Below are 16,900 nucleotides of genomic sequence, written 5' to 3'. Positions count from 1 at the left end.
ATCAATACTTCTGTTTGCGGTGGTCTATGAATGAGTCTAAAGGCTGTAGCTTCAGTGGGGACTAATCAGATTCACTGTTTTCCATTTCACAGGGCAATCAGCTTATCAGTATATACAGGAACCTGTTAAATTATGTATTATAAAAGGGTTGGTCAAACGTTAGAGTTCCGAATGAATATCCATAAATTACCATTATAATTAAGATGAAATTCACGATGACCACAGATACATGAAAAAAATAACCCTCCCTTAAAGCAAAATATATTTATTATATCATTCTAACATGGTTGCTTTAAACATATAGCAAGAGTGTAGCTTATAAAAAAGCTGCCAATATTTTTTAGCCTCATGTACAAATCAGCCGATGGAAACGTTCACCATTCTGGTTACTGACAGCGCCAAGATTTTCTAGAAAGAAGAACAGGTAGGAGTCCAAAAAGGGAAGTTTTAAGGGCATATTGCATCCCATAGCTTGGAATGATTTCACAAGCTCTCTCTCTATATCACAATAGTTTTCTGGTTTATGATTTCCAAGAAAAGAAACATAGACTTTTTGAAGGACAACCAGGCTGCTTTTTGCATCACTTTGGGAAATTTAGATTTCTAATGCATAAATGCTGGAGAATTTATATCAATCGCTTTTACAAATTGTTTAATCAGTCCCAGTTTTATATGCTGTGGAGGCAAAAACACTTTCAGGATTCACTAAAGGTACATTTGACACACTTTTTTTTTGGCCAGGAATGAGAGATGCACATTTAGTCCATTGTTTTTCAATATAGTGAGACTTCCTATCCCTGCTATCTCATTCATATAAGAACATTTAGGGCACTAAATATAAAGGTAATTAACCCAATGGCAAACCATAAAGAACACCTAGATTTTTTTTTTAAAATAAGCGTCATAAAAAACCCTGCCTGATGGGAAAATTCCAACATATTTGAATTCAGGAGATGAAATTCTACTAGAATCACCATTAAATATTCTAGTGAAAAAAAACCCATGTTGACCAGTGTTATCGGTCAGCATAAGAGAAACTTAAAGCTCCCCCTTAAAGTAAAACCCGGAATCTCCCATGAGCTCTGTAGTATGTATATTTTCTCATAGATACCTCTATCTTTCCACCTTCGCTTTCAGAACCCCGTTTTCCCTTTCCCCTTCTACTGTTATTTTGATATCTTTTTCTGTTCGGACTGCTCTGTTCCATCAGAGGTGATACCAATCTAATGTATCCAATATCACAACAATCTAAATGGAATGTCTCAGCATCAACTGTCCATTTTATCAGAGTCATTTCCTTTGCCTTCCGTGCTCAGATTCCACTTAACACATTTCACACACTTGTCCCCTTGATATCAGTCACTGAAATGTATTTCTACATTTTATACTTGTTTGTGGTACTTTCCTCCATCATCACTGACAGTTATATTTTTTAATTTGATTTTCTCCCTTGCTGTACCTCTTGGACTGTTAAAAGTTGTATTTCAATGTAAAATCTTTCAATAAAAAAACCATTGAAAAGAAAAGGAGAGAGACAGCTTTGGAGGCAATTGTGTCAAGTTCTCTTAGGGCATAAAACTATTCCTACTTTGGTTTTGCCCGATGACCTCTCAAATTTTCCAATGGAAAACACAAATATGTGAAATATTAAGATCTTCAATCTGGTCACTGTATGCCAGTGCAAAGTCAATGATGTAGTGAACAGACCCATCAGGTAACCAATAAATAGAAAACATTCATTTAGTTTAGATGTCTCCTTTATTTATTTACTTTGCATTATATCATTTCTAGGACTCGCTGTTCTTCTTTAGGCCTCAGTCAGACGGGCGTTTTTTTCGCCCGATTTGCGCATGCGTCCGGCGATTTTTTTAAAACCATTGCTTTGCAATGGTATTGGACACATGAGCACTTTTTATGTGCTCGTCCGATAAATTATAGAACAGAAATCACAGATCGCACCTATCTGCGATCTGCGATTCCTGTTCTCTTCTCTATATGCGCTCAATAGGGCCGGCGGCAGCAGCGCCGACCCCATTGAGAACATATAGAAGACAAATCATTCTTCTCTGCCACAGCTGTAACAGCTGTGGCAGAGAAGAACAATGTTTGCCCATTGAATTCAATGGAGCCGGCAATACAGCCGGCTCCATTGAAAGCAATGGGCTGCCGGCGTGCGCGGGATGAATTGTCGGGAAGGGCTTAAATATATAAGCCCTTCCCTGCAATTCATCCAGAAATGTGTTAAAATAAAAAATATATATATACTCACCTTGTCCCGGCAGCCGGAGTTCAGCGCGGCCAGCCTGCAGTGGGTGTGAAGGGGGTGTGAGTCAGACCTGCCCCCTGATTGGCTCAGCGCTGAGCCAATCAGAGGCAGGTCTCACTCACACCCATTCTAATGAAACGCGGCTAGGAGTAGATTTTCGGGCGATTTTCGGGCCCCGGTCACGCGATTTGCGGATGCGCATCAGTCATGCGATCCGCAAATCGCGCGAAAAAACGCCCGTCTGACTAAGGCCTTAAGCTGAAGATTGTTCTTAATGACTTTGGCTGTATATTTGGGGTTGTTGTCCTGCTGCAGAATAATTTTGAAGTCAGTCGGACACTTTCCATGTTTGAAGAAAATTCTTACTTTGCAACATTTTTTCCTCACCTGCCTGAAACTTTTACACAGCACTATATATAGGGATCCACAATTGTGAAGTTTAGCAATTTAATCACATCCTTTAGATACCTATGTGCATGTAAGGTTACTGTGTAACTGTTTTCAACATTATATACCATCTATTTACACTAAATATTTTAATAGATATACCTTATTTGTATATTTCAATATCGCAGGCATTAAACAGCTATAACGATGGTGATATCGACGGATCAAGAAGATTGGGACGTAATGCCTTATATGTTGCAATTGCGTCTATAATCATCGGTCTACTGGTTATTGCAACATATTGTTTTGTTCATTTTTCAACGGTATGTTAATATTTTTATTATATCTTTCATAGAAAAATCATGTCAAGTACTGGTTGAAATAGAAACTATTCATACACGTCATGTATATTGTTCACAGCAGAAATCCAATTCCTGCTATTTTGCTGTAAATGACAGTTTATGCCACCACACATACTCTCAGTACTAAGTTTTATTATAGTCAGCAAAAGTAAAACCTGTCATCTTATTTGCTGCTTTCACATTTTGCAGATGATTTTTACTCTATACTGTCCAGAAAGATACAACTTACAAGCTGCTGTTGATGGAACTATTATTCTTGAGTACATAATGGTGTGCTGTTCCGAGTGGGCTATGTGTAAATGGTCCGTTAGGACTTAGATAAGGGTGCTTCTATACAGGACAACTGTAAGGCACTTAAGTGCCTTAGATGAACAACTGCCTCTTTACATGGGTTGATAGTCACTTAGTTTTTAGGTGATCCAAAAACCGAGTAACTCAGAAAATTGACCAATTCTCACTCAACCACCCTGTCAGGTCATGTGTTTGCAAGGGCCATCAGTCGCCCGTAATCGCTCTTTTGAATGAGCACTCAGGCAGCTATCAGCCCGTGTAAAAGTACCCCTACTCATGCAACGTGAATGATTACCACTTGTAAGTACTACCATATTTACTTCTCAAAAGGCTGTAGGCAAAGAGTACTTGACACCATAGACTCCGCCTATCAAATAGGCACCAAAGTGAATACAGTCTGGGGAGCATGTGAAAGGCTGTCTTAGGATGGGTAGACTGAAAGAGGTAGAAGCCTAATGCTACACTGTTCTGAACAGTGTGGAGTTAGTCTCCACCCCACACCAACAGCCTCACCGTCTCCAATCTACACATGCATTCTTCCGACCTAGAATGGGTTATAACAGGTTGCATGGATACCAGACATTTCTAGGCATTCCTGTACAATCCCTTTAACATTAGTAATACCCATAGAAGCAAACGTTCATAAGGACCATTTCCTTGACGCAATACATTTTTTCTACTTTGTAAATAAACAGTGAATAAAATAAATTAAAGAACAATGTTAGGGGGGCGGAGCCTGGCCAGAGATGTAGATAGTCGCATCTCAGAGTAGCTCCTGCAAGATCCGACATTCCCATCCTGTTAACGGGACCCAGAGACGCCGAAAGGCAATCAAAAAGCAGCGGAGGCACAGTAGCAAGCTCCGGAGACAGAACAGACAGCAGCAGAGTTAATGATGCGAGGCAAGGAGCGGGGGAAGGCAGATGAAGCCGGCGGCAGGCAGAAACAACATGGCGCCGGAGGGAGGGAGCCGAGAACGCTCATACCGCGGCCCAGCACAAACAGTGCAGACACAGCACGTAAACTGGCGGGGTATGCCAGGGAGGAGGGGGGCAGAAAACAGGACTCCATAAGCCCAAAACAACAGAGGGGAGAGCGGGAGAGCCCACAGAGAAGCACTCAAACGGAGGGAGCAGGAGGGGAGGAAGAAACTGCAGACACAGTACATGCAGAAAGTGAAAGTCAAAAGGAAAGAGCAGACAAAGCAAACACAACAACGGACCCTGCTAAACACAGCAAGGACAAGGAAAAACAAAATAGTCTACATGCTGTACAAGATCATGCTGGAAATAAGCAGGAAGTCACAAGTCAGGCAGACAACCCCAACTACAAAAATAAAGGTGCAAACAGTGTCAATCCAGACGAACACTACACAGAAGACAGCATGAATAATGCAAGCAGCCCAGGCATATGCACGCACAGCGAAAATCACGCAGACACCTCAGAAAGCACTATACGAGACACCTCCCAAAGTGCAGAAGATGCCGCCAAAAAAGATCAAAGGCAGGAGGACGAAAGGTGCGCCAGGGAGCCTACGTTGAAAGAAATATTCAGCGAAATCACTAAAGGCAACGCATCACTGAACAACCTTAATATGCAGATGGGGGCGATGCAAAGTAATGTAAACCTGCTACGGCAAGATATGAGGAAAATATCAGAGCGTCTGACAGAAACTGAACAACGTATAAGCGACGTAGAAGACGCAATACAGCCGATGCAGCGAGACGTGGAAAAAAATCTGCATGACATACAATATCTACAGAACAAGGTAGACGACCTAGAAAATAGGTCAAGAAGGAACAACGTGCGGATTGTGGGCCTCCCAGAAAAGACGGAAGGAAGAAACCCTGCAGAATTTTTTGAAACATGGCTGCCCGAACTGTTCGGAAGAAACACTCTAACTGCAATGTTTGCAGTCGAAAGAGCCCACCGTGTACCGACACGACCCCTCCCCCTGGGGGCTCCAGCCAGACCGATACTCATCAAAGTACTGCATTACAGAGACCGTGATACCATACTCCAAAAGGCCCGCGAAAAGGGTGAAATCCAATATAATGGCGTGAAAGTCTCCTTCTATCCAGATTTCTCCACGGAAATACAAAAGAAGCGAGCAACATTTGTAGAAATAAAAAGACGACTGCGAAACCTACAAGTGCCCTACAGGATGCTGTACCCGGCTAAACTGAGAGTGGCGGCGCTGGGCACGACACAATTCTTTGAAAACCCAAAAGATGCAGGTGCCTGGATAGATCAAAATGAAGAACAGATTCGGAGGGGAAGATCGCCGCGCAAGACACCATGAAGAGGCTGCACCTAAAGAAACGTTCATGCAAAGGGAACCGAAAATTTCTGAAAGGAGCTCCTGGGACGACAGGATGCATCGCGTAGGAGAATGGAGGACTGGTACCCCGATCCGATGAGACAACGGATCAGTGAGTTACATGTTGGGGGTGTCTGTTGTTTGGTCTCTCTCTCGCATATTAGGGGAATATTAGATAAGATACAGTTAAAAGGGATAAGGTTAAACGATAGAAAAATGATTCAGGGTGGGATAAGGGGAAGAAATGTCAACGTAAATGTACAAATGATAAATGTGTTGCAAATAACGAAAATATGTATAGTAAATGTGGATAAATGTCTGTACTGGGGGATGTGGGGGACCAAACCAAAATGTTACTGGAGAAGCCCTATGCGGAGAACAAACAGTAATACACATACACATATACGGGGCGACACGGGCGAGACACAAATACAGAGATGGGGACCCTCCCAGTGCGTCTCACTCATAAAAACAAAAAGGGGTGGAGGCGCCCAGAAAATAATAACCCTGCGGAAAACAAAAAACAAGGAAAATGGGTAGTAGGATAAGGGTCGTATCGTGGAACGTGAGAGGTATGAGTGACCAGACAAAACGATCAGCAGTACTGCAAGTCATCAAGGAACAAGGCCCGGCTATTATATGCTTGCAGGAAACACATTTATCAAAAGAAAATACGGACACGTTCAAAATAGGGGGGATGGGTCAGAGCTTCCACTCCACACACACAAGGTACTCCAGGGGGGTCAGCATAGTGATACACAGAAATATACCGTTTAAATGTCTCTCACGAAAAATTGACCCAGAAGGCCGCTTTATATGCCTACACTGCAGAATCTACAACTACACATGCATTATAGCTTCAGTATATATCCCGCCACCATATAATAACATGATAATGAGGCAAGTTATAGGTTTCATAACAGATAAACCGGACATTCCAGTCCTTATCATAGGCGACTTTAATTCGGTCATTAACCCTGCACAGGACAGACTAAGGGCAGGAAACGCAAACGAAGAAAGGAACCTGACACCACTAGGTAAACTAATAAACGAGATATCATTGATAGACATATGGAGAACACGGCACCCCACAAACAAACAATACTCCTGCTACTCATCCACATACCAATGCTTATCTAGAATAGACCTAGCGGTAGGGAATATTCAGATATATAGAGATATAACCTCGATAGAATATCTACCAAGAGTTGTTTCTGACCACTCCATCCTACGTCTGAACATACAGCACAGTAACACTGTGAGTCATTCCCAAAAAAGATGGAATCTGAACTCGCACTGGCTAAACATATTAAACAAGGAAATAGTGAAAAAAACACTAGAGGAATACTTCATATTAAATAAGGATACCACAAGTATGACGATTTGCTGGGAGGCCATGAAGGCATATATGAGGGGGGTATACATACAGCAAATCACACAGGCAAAAAAAGGACATAGAGAAAGAGGGCAAAAAATACGAGACAAACTAAAAGAATCAGAAGAAAATTACATAAAAGAGAAAACTATAACAACACTCAACCTATGGAAACAGGCCCAAGAGGCCCTTAATAAATACGTCCTAGAAACGGCAGCCACTAAAAATGGGTTCAGGAAACAGACATATTATGAGGAGGGAGAAAAAACGGGACATATGCTGGCAGTTATAGCCCGAGCACAAACTAGCCCCACATACATCATTGAACTAAAAGACGCACAAGGCGAGATAGTCAGGGACGCAACATCCATAAGAGAGATTGCACGGGAATTTTACTCCTCTCTGTATTCCTCGAAACTGGAAAAAACGGTAGAACAAATCGAGGAATACTTGGCGGATATAAGAACACATAAATTGACGGAGGAACAGAGAGAGTTTCTAGATGCACCAATAGACTTGGAGGAGATGCAAGAGGCAGTAAAAGATATGCAAAATAACAAGGCCCCAGGGGAGGATGGTTTCCCAATAGAATTTTACAAACAACATGCAGACACTTTATTACCACAACTCCTGGAGACATGGGCGGGGGCGGAAAAGGAAGGGGAACTACCACAAACAATGCGAAAAGCAAAAATAATAATTCTGTTAAAACCAGAAAAGGACCCCCTGTTGATGGACTCGTATAGGCCGATATCGCTGTTAAACGCGGATGTCAAAATTATAGCAAAAGTTTTAGCCAAGCGGCTATCACAAGTGGCATCCACCTTGGTGCATCCTGACCAGAGTGGGTTTATACTAGCAAGATCAACGGCAACGAACATCCGTAGAGTATTTCTAAACCTACAAATACCCGTAGATAATACCGGAGACAGAATCATATGCTCACTGGACGCGGCCAAGGCGTTTGATAGCGTTGAGTGGCAATACCTGTGGAAGGTACTAGAAAAAATGGGCTGTGGCCCAATATTTGTGAGACGAGTAAAACTCCTATATGCTAGAGCGGAGGCGGATGTGTCCATCAACGGGGGGTCATCAGAAACATTCCCACTACATAGAGGGACAAGGCAGGGATGCCCACTATCGCCACTCCTGTTTGCACTTGCAATAGAGCCCCTAGCATGCAAAATTCGGTCACACCAGGAAATAGTGGGATTCATAAGAGGAAACATGGAGGAGAAAATCGCTTTGTATGCAGACGACATGTTATTATTTTTAGGGGACAGGGAAAAATCTTTAGAAACCACGATGCAAACAATAAAAGAATTTGGAGCCTTCTCAGGACTCGCTATCAATTGGACCAAATCCGAAATACTATCAATAGACACCCCAGACATGCAGGTTGCCAACAGAGAATTAACCCTGAAATGCACCCCAACAATTAAATATCTGGGAGTTAAAATTACGAAAGAGGTCAGTGAGTACGGGAAAATAAACCTGGAACCACTTATGGAAAAATGGAAACAAAAACTTCACATATGGAAAAAACTACCCATGACAATCATAGGAAGAGTGAATCTTATAAAAATGATATGGATGCCCCAATTACTGTATCTAATACACAACTCCCCACACTGGATAACACAAAAATTTTTCCACAAGGCCAAGGGACTGTTTAGAGAACTTATATGGGGAGGGAAGACACCTAGGATAAAATTAGAACTGCTATACAATTCAAAAGAAAAGGGAGGATTAGCCTTGCCCAATCCGTTCTCGTACTTCATGGCCTCCCAGCTGCAACATCTCAGGGGATGGGAGACAGAAGAAACACACGACGCTAGTTTCAGAATCCTTAAAAATCTCTTTAACGGATCACATTTGTTTGAAACCCTGGAACGTGGAGCGTTTAAAAAAAACGGTCAAAGTGCCCCCACGCTATTATTGATACATAAAATATGGTGGAAGACCAGAAACATGCTTGATATAAAAAACTGCACACAACATACCCCCATATGGAATAACCCGCACCTGCCAGAAATCAACAAGCTAAAAGGATTCCAAGGGTGGAAAGACAGGGGAGTTAGGAGAATGGACCAGATACTGGAGGGGGGGGAACTAAAAACCTTCGAGCAGTTAAGGCAAAACCACGACATCCCCAATAGTGACTTTTACAAATATCTGCAACTTAGACACGCTATACAAGCGGAAAAAAACACGGCGGAAATAACAATGGTAATAAATATAGTAGCGGACATAATAGGAAAAGCCACCACCACAGCGGGGAAAATATCTGTACTATATTCCCATATACAGGACACGGTCAATGCACACAACCCGTTATCAACAAGAGCAAAATGGGAGGCAGACATAGGGCCCATTGAGGAGTCGCACTGGGAGGAAATCCTACAAATGACACCCAAGCTATCTCTGAGCGAATCACACAGAGTCTCACAAATATTTCTAATACACAGAGTGTATCGTACTCCGGCCTTCTTACACAATATAGGAATGAGAACCTCCCCGATATGTGTAAGGTGCAAAACCCACACTGCGGACCTAATCCACATGCTATGGCGATGTCCGAAATTGCACAGATATTGGATGGGAATAAGAAATGCAATTAACGCGGCATTTGGCATACGTATGGACTTTACACCATACGTGTGCATTCTGGGATACATACAGGATCTAACATTAGATGATCATGAAAAACTAGCGGTAGCCAGACTATTGTATATAGCCAGAAAAACAATAGCCCAGCGCTGGTTGGACGAAGAACCACCCACGCTGGGAGAATTCAAAAATAAGGTCAACCAAATTTTACCGTGGGAAAGGAGTATTTACACTAAGCGTAAGACCAGTCAAAAATATCAGGACATATGGCTGAGATGGATACACGCCCAGAGCAGTAATGTTGGATCAAATACATAGGGAGTGGTGAGCCGTGTGGGGAGGCACCAGTAAACCGGGGATTTACTAAGACATAACAACGTATGTAATGGATATATATAAAGTTTATTGGGAAATGTAGAACAAATTACAGACTCGATATACAATAAAATAAAGTGGTAAGGAGTAATAGGGAAAAGTTAAGAAAGGAGGGATTGGAGAGAGAGAGACCGGGCAACGGGCAAAAGAAATATGACCCCCCCTCGAATGCAACAAAAAATCTAACCCTGAATCAATAAAAGAAAACAGCAAGAAGATAAGCAACACGAAGACCAAAGAAGAAAACAAATATACGTTACATGAACTGTTATTATTGTTTACGACACAACACTGTGTTCATTCAGAGACAGTTTACCCAAAGAACAGAACGTTGAGAGAGAGATCTTAGGGGGGATGGGGGAGGGAGGGGGGTGAGGGGAAGGGGGTGGGTGAGAGGGGGAGGGGGAGGGAGGGAGGGGAAACCAAAGATTTGTTAAAAAAAATGTTTTAAAATATGCAAAAGGTGAAAAAGTTTAATAAAAAATACTTTAATTAAAAAAAAAGAACAATGTTAGATTTTAGATGATGATATAGCCAATGTAAAATTAATGACACATAAGAACAGAGTTTTTGCAGTAGGAAACGTGTGATTGTCCAGCAATATGCTAATTTTGACCAACAGTTTACAATTCTATACTTAACTGACCAATATCCCACTGCCCCTGTCCTGACGCTTCCCTGGTCCCTCTGCTGGTCTTTGTTTGCCTAAAGGCCCTTTTACATGCAACGATTATTGCTCAACATTTGTCCAAACCGTTTAAAATGAGCGATAATCGTTACATGTAAACGCGGGCATCGTGCAGTTTTCGCTTGAACTAATAATTTTGGTTCACTTAAAATTCATCATTCAGCCTCTAAAAAACTGACAAATACATTCCATTTGAAGGCATTTTGCTCATCTTTCAATAGACTCCATGATGTTCTCCCCATGGCATGTTTACACTAGCCATGAGGAGAAACATATGCTGGGCTTTGTAAACAACTCCTGGAGGTCCTTTTACATGCAAATGAAGGTGATAAAGTGTTAATGGCCATTGACACTATGCAAATAGATTGCTAAATGTTTCAATCTCTCATCCGTTTGAAAGATTATCTTTGCGTGAAAAGGGCTTTAACTCTAGTAATGATGGATCTGCAGGACATCTGATCCCTGTAGTCCATCACTGCCTGTAGCAGAGATCTCTTCAGTGTCAACATGTTATCTGTACAACCATTGATTGGCTGCAGTGGTCACATGTCTGAACATGTCATCACTCAAGCAGGAAGAAAAGAGACCAGCGAGGGACTAGAGAAGCATTGATAGGTGATTGGCAAGATGAGTATTACTCCTTTTGTTATTTTATACCTTTGTAAGCCACTGCAAGACATGAGTAAGAGCAATCCCTTGGAATTTGGCAAATGCACTGTATTTTCTATGTCACTTAATTTTGTAAGCACTATGGCTGATGTACACAGAACATGACATCATGATGTTAATGTGTTCTGGTAAAAAAGTTATGAGTCTTAAAATAGATGTTCCCCTTCTAGATATAGGCTCATTGGATTACACTGCATGGTTAAAGAGGAACAGAACCATAAATAAGATTATATGAACCAGCAAAAGGTCAAGCTTTGAATTTTACATGTAATATAAGGCAAATAGAACAACCTAAGAACCTGCATCATAGAATTTCACTGTTGGTTTAGTACCTGCTTTTATTTTGTGAGAGGTCAATGCAAAGGTCAGCTTATCCAATGGCGAGATCAGTTACTAAGTGTCACTTTTCAATATGCGAATTAAGTTACAGTTATAGCAGACTGAAGAGGCTCGAGTACTGAAGAGGATGAGTATTACATTTCATATATATTTCAGTTTCAGTTGAGTATCAACTGGTAATATTCACTAAAGGATCAGGTTTCAACAGGGGTATAACTTATAGGGGGTGGAGAAGTAACAATCATACCTTGGGCCTTGGTGCTTAAGGGAGCCCAAAGATTCCTGCTATATAACAAAATACCAGTATTATAAATGATCCATAGTAGGTGTGGAGACCTATGAGACTCACGTTACACCTTTGGGTTTTCAAATGGAGAAAAAATAAATTGGCGTCTGCTTGATCCTGACATAATTATCATTTTATATATTATGCACACTTAGGGCTCAGTCAGACGGTCATTTTTTCGGGCGATTTTTTTGGCCCCGGTCACGCGATTTGCGGATGCGCATCCGTCATGCGATCCGCAAATCGCAGGAAAAAACGCCCGTGTGACTAAGGCCTTATAATGTGTTTTATATGAAGAATTGTGAGTGTACTTTGGCTAAATCAAACTTTTTTTAGGCAGAGCATGAAGCAACAGTATGATCAGCAAATGAGGCAAAGAAAGTAGTACAATTTACAATCAAATAATCAAATATTAATTGTACAGTTCTGTGCAAACGTTTTAAACAGGTGTGGAAAAATGCTGCAACATAAAAAGAATGCTTTCAAAAATGGAAGTGTTGATTTTTATCAGTTAACAAAATCAAGGAATAGCTTCCCCACTGCTTATAGCAGGACATTTAAAAGGTGCCTCTGGCCAGAAGCACCTTTTAAATGTCCCGCTGTTAACCCCTTAGACCTCGCGTGGATGAAGGGACTCTCCGAAGTTTCTGTTAATCCCTGTGAGGAGTCCCCTCATCACTGAACACTGTGACAGCATTCAATGAATGGCTGAACGCTGCCTCTGATTGGTCACAGTGCTCAGCCAATCAGAGCAGCATCAGTTAAAAATCCGTGGCCCGAAGAGAATTCTTTAGAACAGTGCACGGGAGCTGGGGAGAAAATGAACTGAAGCAGGACAGAGCTACTTTTTTTTTCTTCAGATAGGGTTTATTTTCAGGGAAGGGCTTATATCTCAAGTCCTTCCCCAAAAATCCCTGTGGAAGTTGTCTTCATCCCATTGCTTCCTACTAGCTCAACTGTAAGTGGAGAGTTCAGTGGGCAACCCTCTTACACATTTCTGGCCAATTAGAAAATAGGACCTTCACTGATAATAAGCCCAACCCTGACTTTCAGGGGGGGGGGCTAAAATAAAAGACTTCCCCTGAAAATAAGACATATCTACACTACACGAAGAAAAAAAAAGCAATACTCACCTAGTAGACGGCGTCCGGGTCCCTCCCGCGGAGCTCAGTTGCTGCTGCAGGCTTCTGTGTGGTCCTGAACCCCTGATAGAGCATCTCTTCTTGGTAGTGGGGCATGAATACCCCGCCTCCAGCAAGTGATTGCTGTGATTGGTTCATCGAGTGCCGTCTTTGATTGACTGAGGCGGCTCTCCTGAACCAATCAGTTCTGGTAGGTACACTTGCACAAAGTCAGGGATTTTGTAGGATAAAAGTTATGTGTATAATTAACCAATTATACCAAACAGGTAATAATCATTATTTTCATATGTAGGTTTAAACACAGTCATTAACGAAAACAAAAACAGCTGTGCAGGAGGCTTAAAACTGTGTGAAGAACAGCCAACTGTGCTAAAGAACTGAGGTTATGGAAGACAGTTTCATGTCACAGGTCATACACCATGACAAGAGCACAGCAACAAGACACAAGGCAGTTATACTGCATTAGTAAGATCTCTCCCAGGCAAAGTTTTCAAAGCAAACTGGAGTTTCAATATGTGTTTTTCAGGGTCTTTTGAAGAAACACAAAGAAATGGGCAATATTATGGAATATAGATGCAATGGTCAGATAAGGAAACTTAGTGCAGCAGATGAAAGATATATCATACTTCTCAAAACTGGAAAATGTGCAGCAGTGCATCAGCCCAAAACCAGCAGAAATCAGTAGGACCCATATACACCCATGTACTGTTTGGAGAAATCTGGCCAGAAGTGGACTTCATGGAAGAATTGTGGCCAAAAAGCTATACCTTTGATGTAGAAACAAGGCCATGTGACTGAACTATGCACTAAAACAATGGAACTGTGGTGCAGAAAAATGGCAGCAGGTGTTCTGGAGTGAGGAGCCAAAATTTTAAATATTCCACTGTAACTGAAGGCAGTTTGTTTGCTGAAAGGCTGGAGAGCAGTACAATAATGAGTGTCTGCAGGAAGCAGTGAAGCACAGTGAAGAGTGGTACAATAATGAGTGTCTGCAGGAAGCAGTGAAGCACAGTGAAGAGTGGTACAATAATGAGTGTCTGCAGGCAGCAGTGTAGCATGGTGGAGGTTCCTTGTAAGTTTGGAGCTGCATTTCAGCAAATAGAGTTTGGCATATGGTCAGGATTAATGGTGTCCTCAATGCTGAGAAATACAGGCAGATACTTATGCATCATTCAATGCCATCAAGGAGGTATCTGATTGGTTACAAAAGTATTCTGCAGCGGGACAAAAACTCCAAACATACAGCAAAAAACATTAAGAACTATCTTTAGCTAAAAAAAGGACCAGGAGTCCTGGAAGCGATGATATGGACCCCACAGAGCTCTGAACTCAAAATCATGAAGTCTGCCTGTGATAACATGAAGAGATAGAAGAATTTGAACTAGCCTACATCCTCAGAAGATCTGTGGTTAGCTCAAAAACAGTGTGCAAGTGTACCTAGAAGAATTGATGCTGTTTTGAAGGCAAAGAGTGGTCACCCTAAATATTTGTTTGGTCTAGATTTCTCTTTTGTTCATTACATTACATATGGGCAGCGATACATATGCAACCCCGCTATGAAACAGAATGGGGAATTTTAAAAAAAAGACAGAGTCACACTTGGCTACCCCAAATCACAAATCTTGTTTTTCAATCATTCATTAGTTGAGTTACTTGTGTGCTTTGGTCTTTGTCTTGCTGCATTACCCAATGACTCTTCGGCTTGAGGACAAGGACTGTTGCTCTTATATTCAGCTTTAAAATGTTTTGCTACACCTTAGAATTCATTACTCTCCCAATGATCACAGGGCAAATAGACCCTGAGGGCTCATTTAGACCAGCGTATGTTTTGCGTGCGTTTTCCCAAAATAAGACCCACCCCGAAAATAAGCCCTACCCTGATTTTCAGGGGAGCGGCCTAAAATATAAGACTTCTCTCAAAAACAAGCCCTAGCTATACTACATGAAAAAAAGCAATACTCACCTAGTAGGCGGCGTCCAGGTCCTTCACGCTGGGCTCCGTAGCTGCTGCAGGGTTCCGTGTAGTTCTGAACGCTGACAGACCATCTCTTCCTGGTAGCGGGGTTTGAATACCCCGCCTCCAGCAAACGATTGCTCTGATTGGTTCATCCAATCTTTGATTGACTGAGGCAGCTCTCCTGAACCAATCACAGCCATTCAATGATGTCATTCAATGAGGGCTGGCAAAGAACAACACCTGCAGCCAATATAACCCCTTCCCCTGAAACCCCCAAAATGGAGGGTCATTTGAAGTGTAACATAGGCTTTACTGAAACATAGGCATCATGAATTCTGCCTAATATTTGACGAAATATCAACTTTTGTGTAATGCAGTTAAAAAATTACAGTTTATTTTGTCACTCTTTCTCCTAGCATGCAATTTGAAGCCGAACAAGAGCATGGAGATCATATTTTCACTAGACATCAGTCAAGCTCTTCACAGTTGCAAAAGGGAAGAGGCACGTTTTTGCACTTAAAGGTCTTCACCAGGAAGACAACCATGCAGAATGCAAATTATCTATCAGTGTGTGTGTTTGCATATATACTGTATATGTGGTTCCAGCCACTAAAAAAACATTATTTTTACATCACCCATCTATATTATAATGTCTAACTGAAAGATTTGTCTCATTTATTGTTGAGCATTTTTGGCATATCCAATAGGACTGACAACATTCTGGCTATAAGAAAATTCTGCATTATGTTACATAAACATACCTTCCTATTTCCTTCATGGGAAATCTGACACTTACGTAGGCCCTGCCCAACAATGCTAAATGTTTCCTGGACGATAACATATTTATATGTGCTGATCTTACTAGCTTCCTCTAAAACAAAATGTCCTGTCTTCACATCCTATGATGTTTGTTGCATTTCAAAATGAAAAGTAGAAGAAAGCTTTCAAGGACAGTCAAATATCTGTCATAATACTCTTGTTTCCCTTACATGACAATACTGCAAACTGCATTCTGCACCCAAGAGACTGACTTAAGATTCCTGAAGACAGCAATAACATATTTTTTACTGTTTTGCTAAATTTTGGCAACCTATCCTCGAAACTGTAATTTCTATCATCTGAAGTCATTTTTTTCTACTGAAATATACTGTATATAATACACAGTATATCTACAAAAAGGCAATTACAAGTCTTCTTGTAAATTGGAGATGCCATATGTGCAATGTTATTTGTATCCATCTATTTATTTTGATATATTTGCTGTATTATATTGTTACTGTTGGTTTGTAGATTTTCTTAACTTTGTACTTGAGAGAATTAAATGTTTATTCTATAATTTGCCTGTGATCTGTAGAATATATTGGACCATGAAATCTCATAATATTGTTATACAAAAAATGTGTGTTTACTTTGTAACTACTTTGTGTAAAGCAAGTGAAAGTATTCGGTATCAACGATTGGCTCTACAAAATTTGACTATAGACTTGCAGCCCCTGGCACCATTACTAGGTGATGGCCATGCTGAGTTTCATATCTGTCTATGAGTTATCAGTTTTCTGGAAGCGCTAAATTGCATCCCACCCAGCAAATACTACAACTAAGCCATCTTTTCTAAGCTAATATGCTCACAAACAAGATAGTTTGGTAACTATAAAATATAAAAAAGTTCTTCTGTTTCTAAGATTGTGCAGGGTTGCCAACTATCCAGAAATTCCTCAACAGTCCGTGAACATAGGGGGCTTTTTTGCAATATCTATTAAAAATATTAGGTGCCTCCATTAATTTTTTGAGGCTGGTGGTACTTGAGGAGGTTATTATGACTGTAATTATCAT

General features: G+C 41.1%; 1 protein-coding gene across 1 annotated transcript in view; it reads left to right on the top strand.

The window, feature by feature from the left end:
• TMEM233 (transmembrane protein 233) overlaps window positions 1-16,351 on the top strand; it is a 28,697-nt gene extending 12,346 nt beyond the window's left edge. Inside the window, exons 2-3 of the mRNA XM_066601941.1 lie at window positions 2,842-2,976; window positions 15,484-16,351. Of these exons, the coding sequence (XP_066458038.1) occupies window positions 2,842-2,976; window positions 15,484-15,495 (147 nt within the window). The 3' untranslated portion in view covers window positions 15,496-16,351. The remainder of the gene's footprint in view (window positions 1-2,841; window positions 2,977-15,483) is intronic.
• The last annotated feature ends 549 nt before the right edge of the window (window positions 16,352-16,900 follow it).

Source organism: Eleutherodactylus coqui, chromosome 5 (genome assembly GCF_035609145.1).
Source record: "Eleutherodactylus coqui strain aEleCoq1 chromosome 5, aEleCoq1.hap1, whole genome shotgun sequence".
Lineage (NCBI taxonomy): Eukaryota > Metazoa > Chordata > Amphibia > Anura > Eleutherodactylidae > Eleutherodactylus > Eleutherodactylus coqui.
This window is presented reverse-complemented; position numbering and strand designations above follow the sequence as displayed.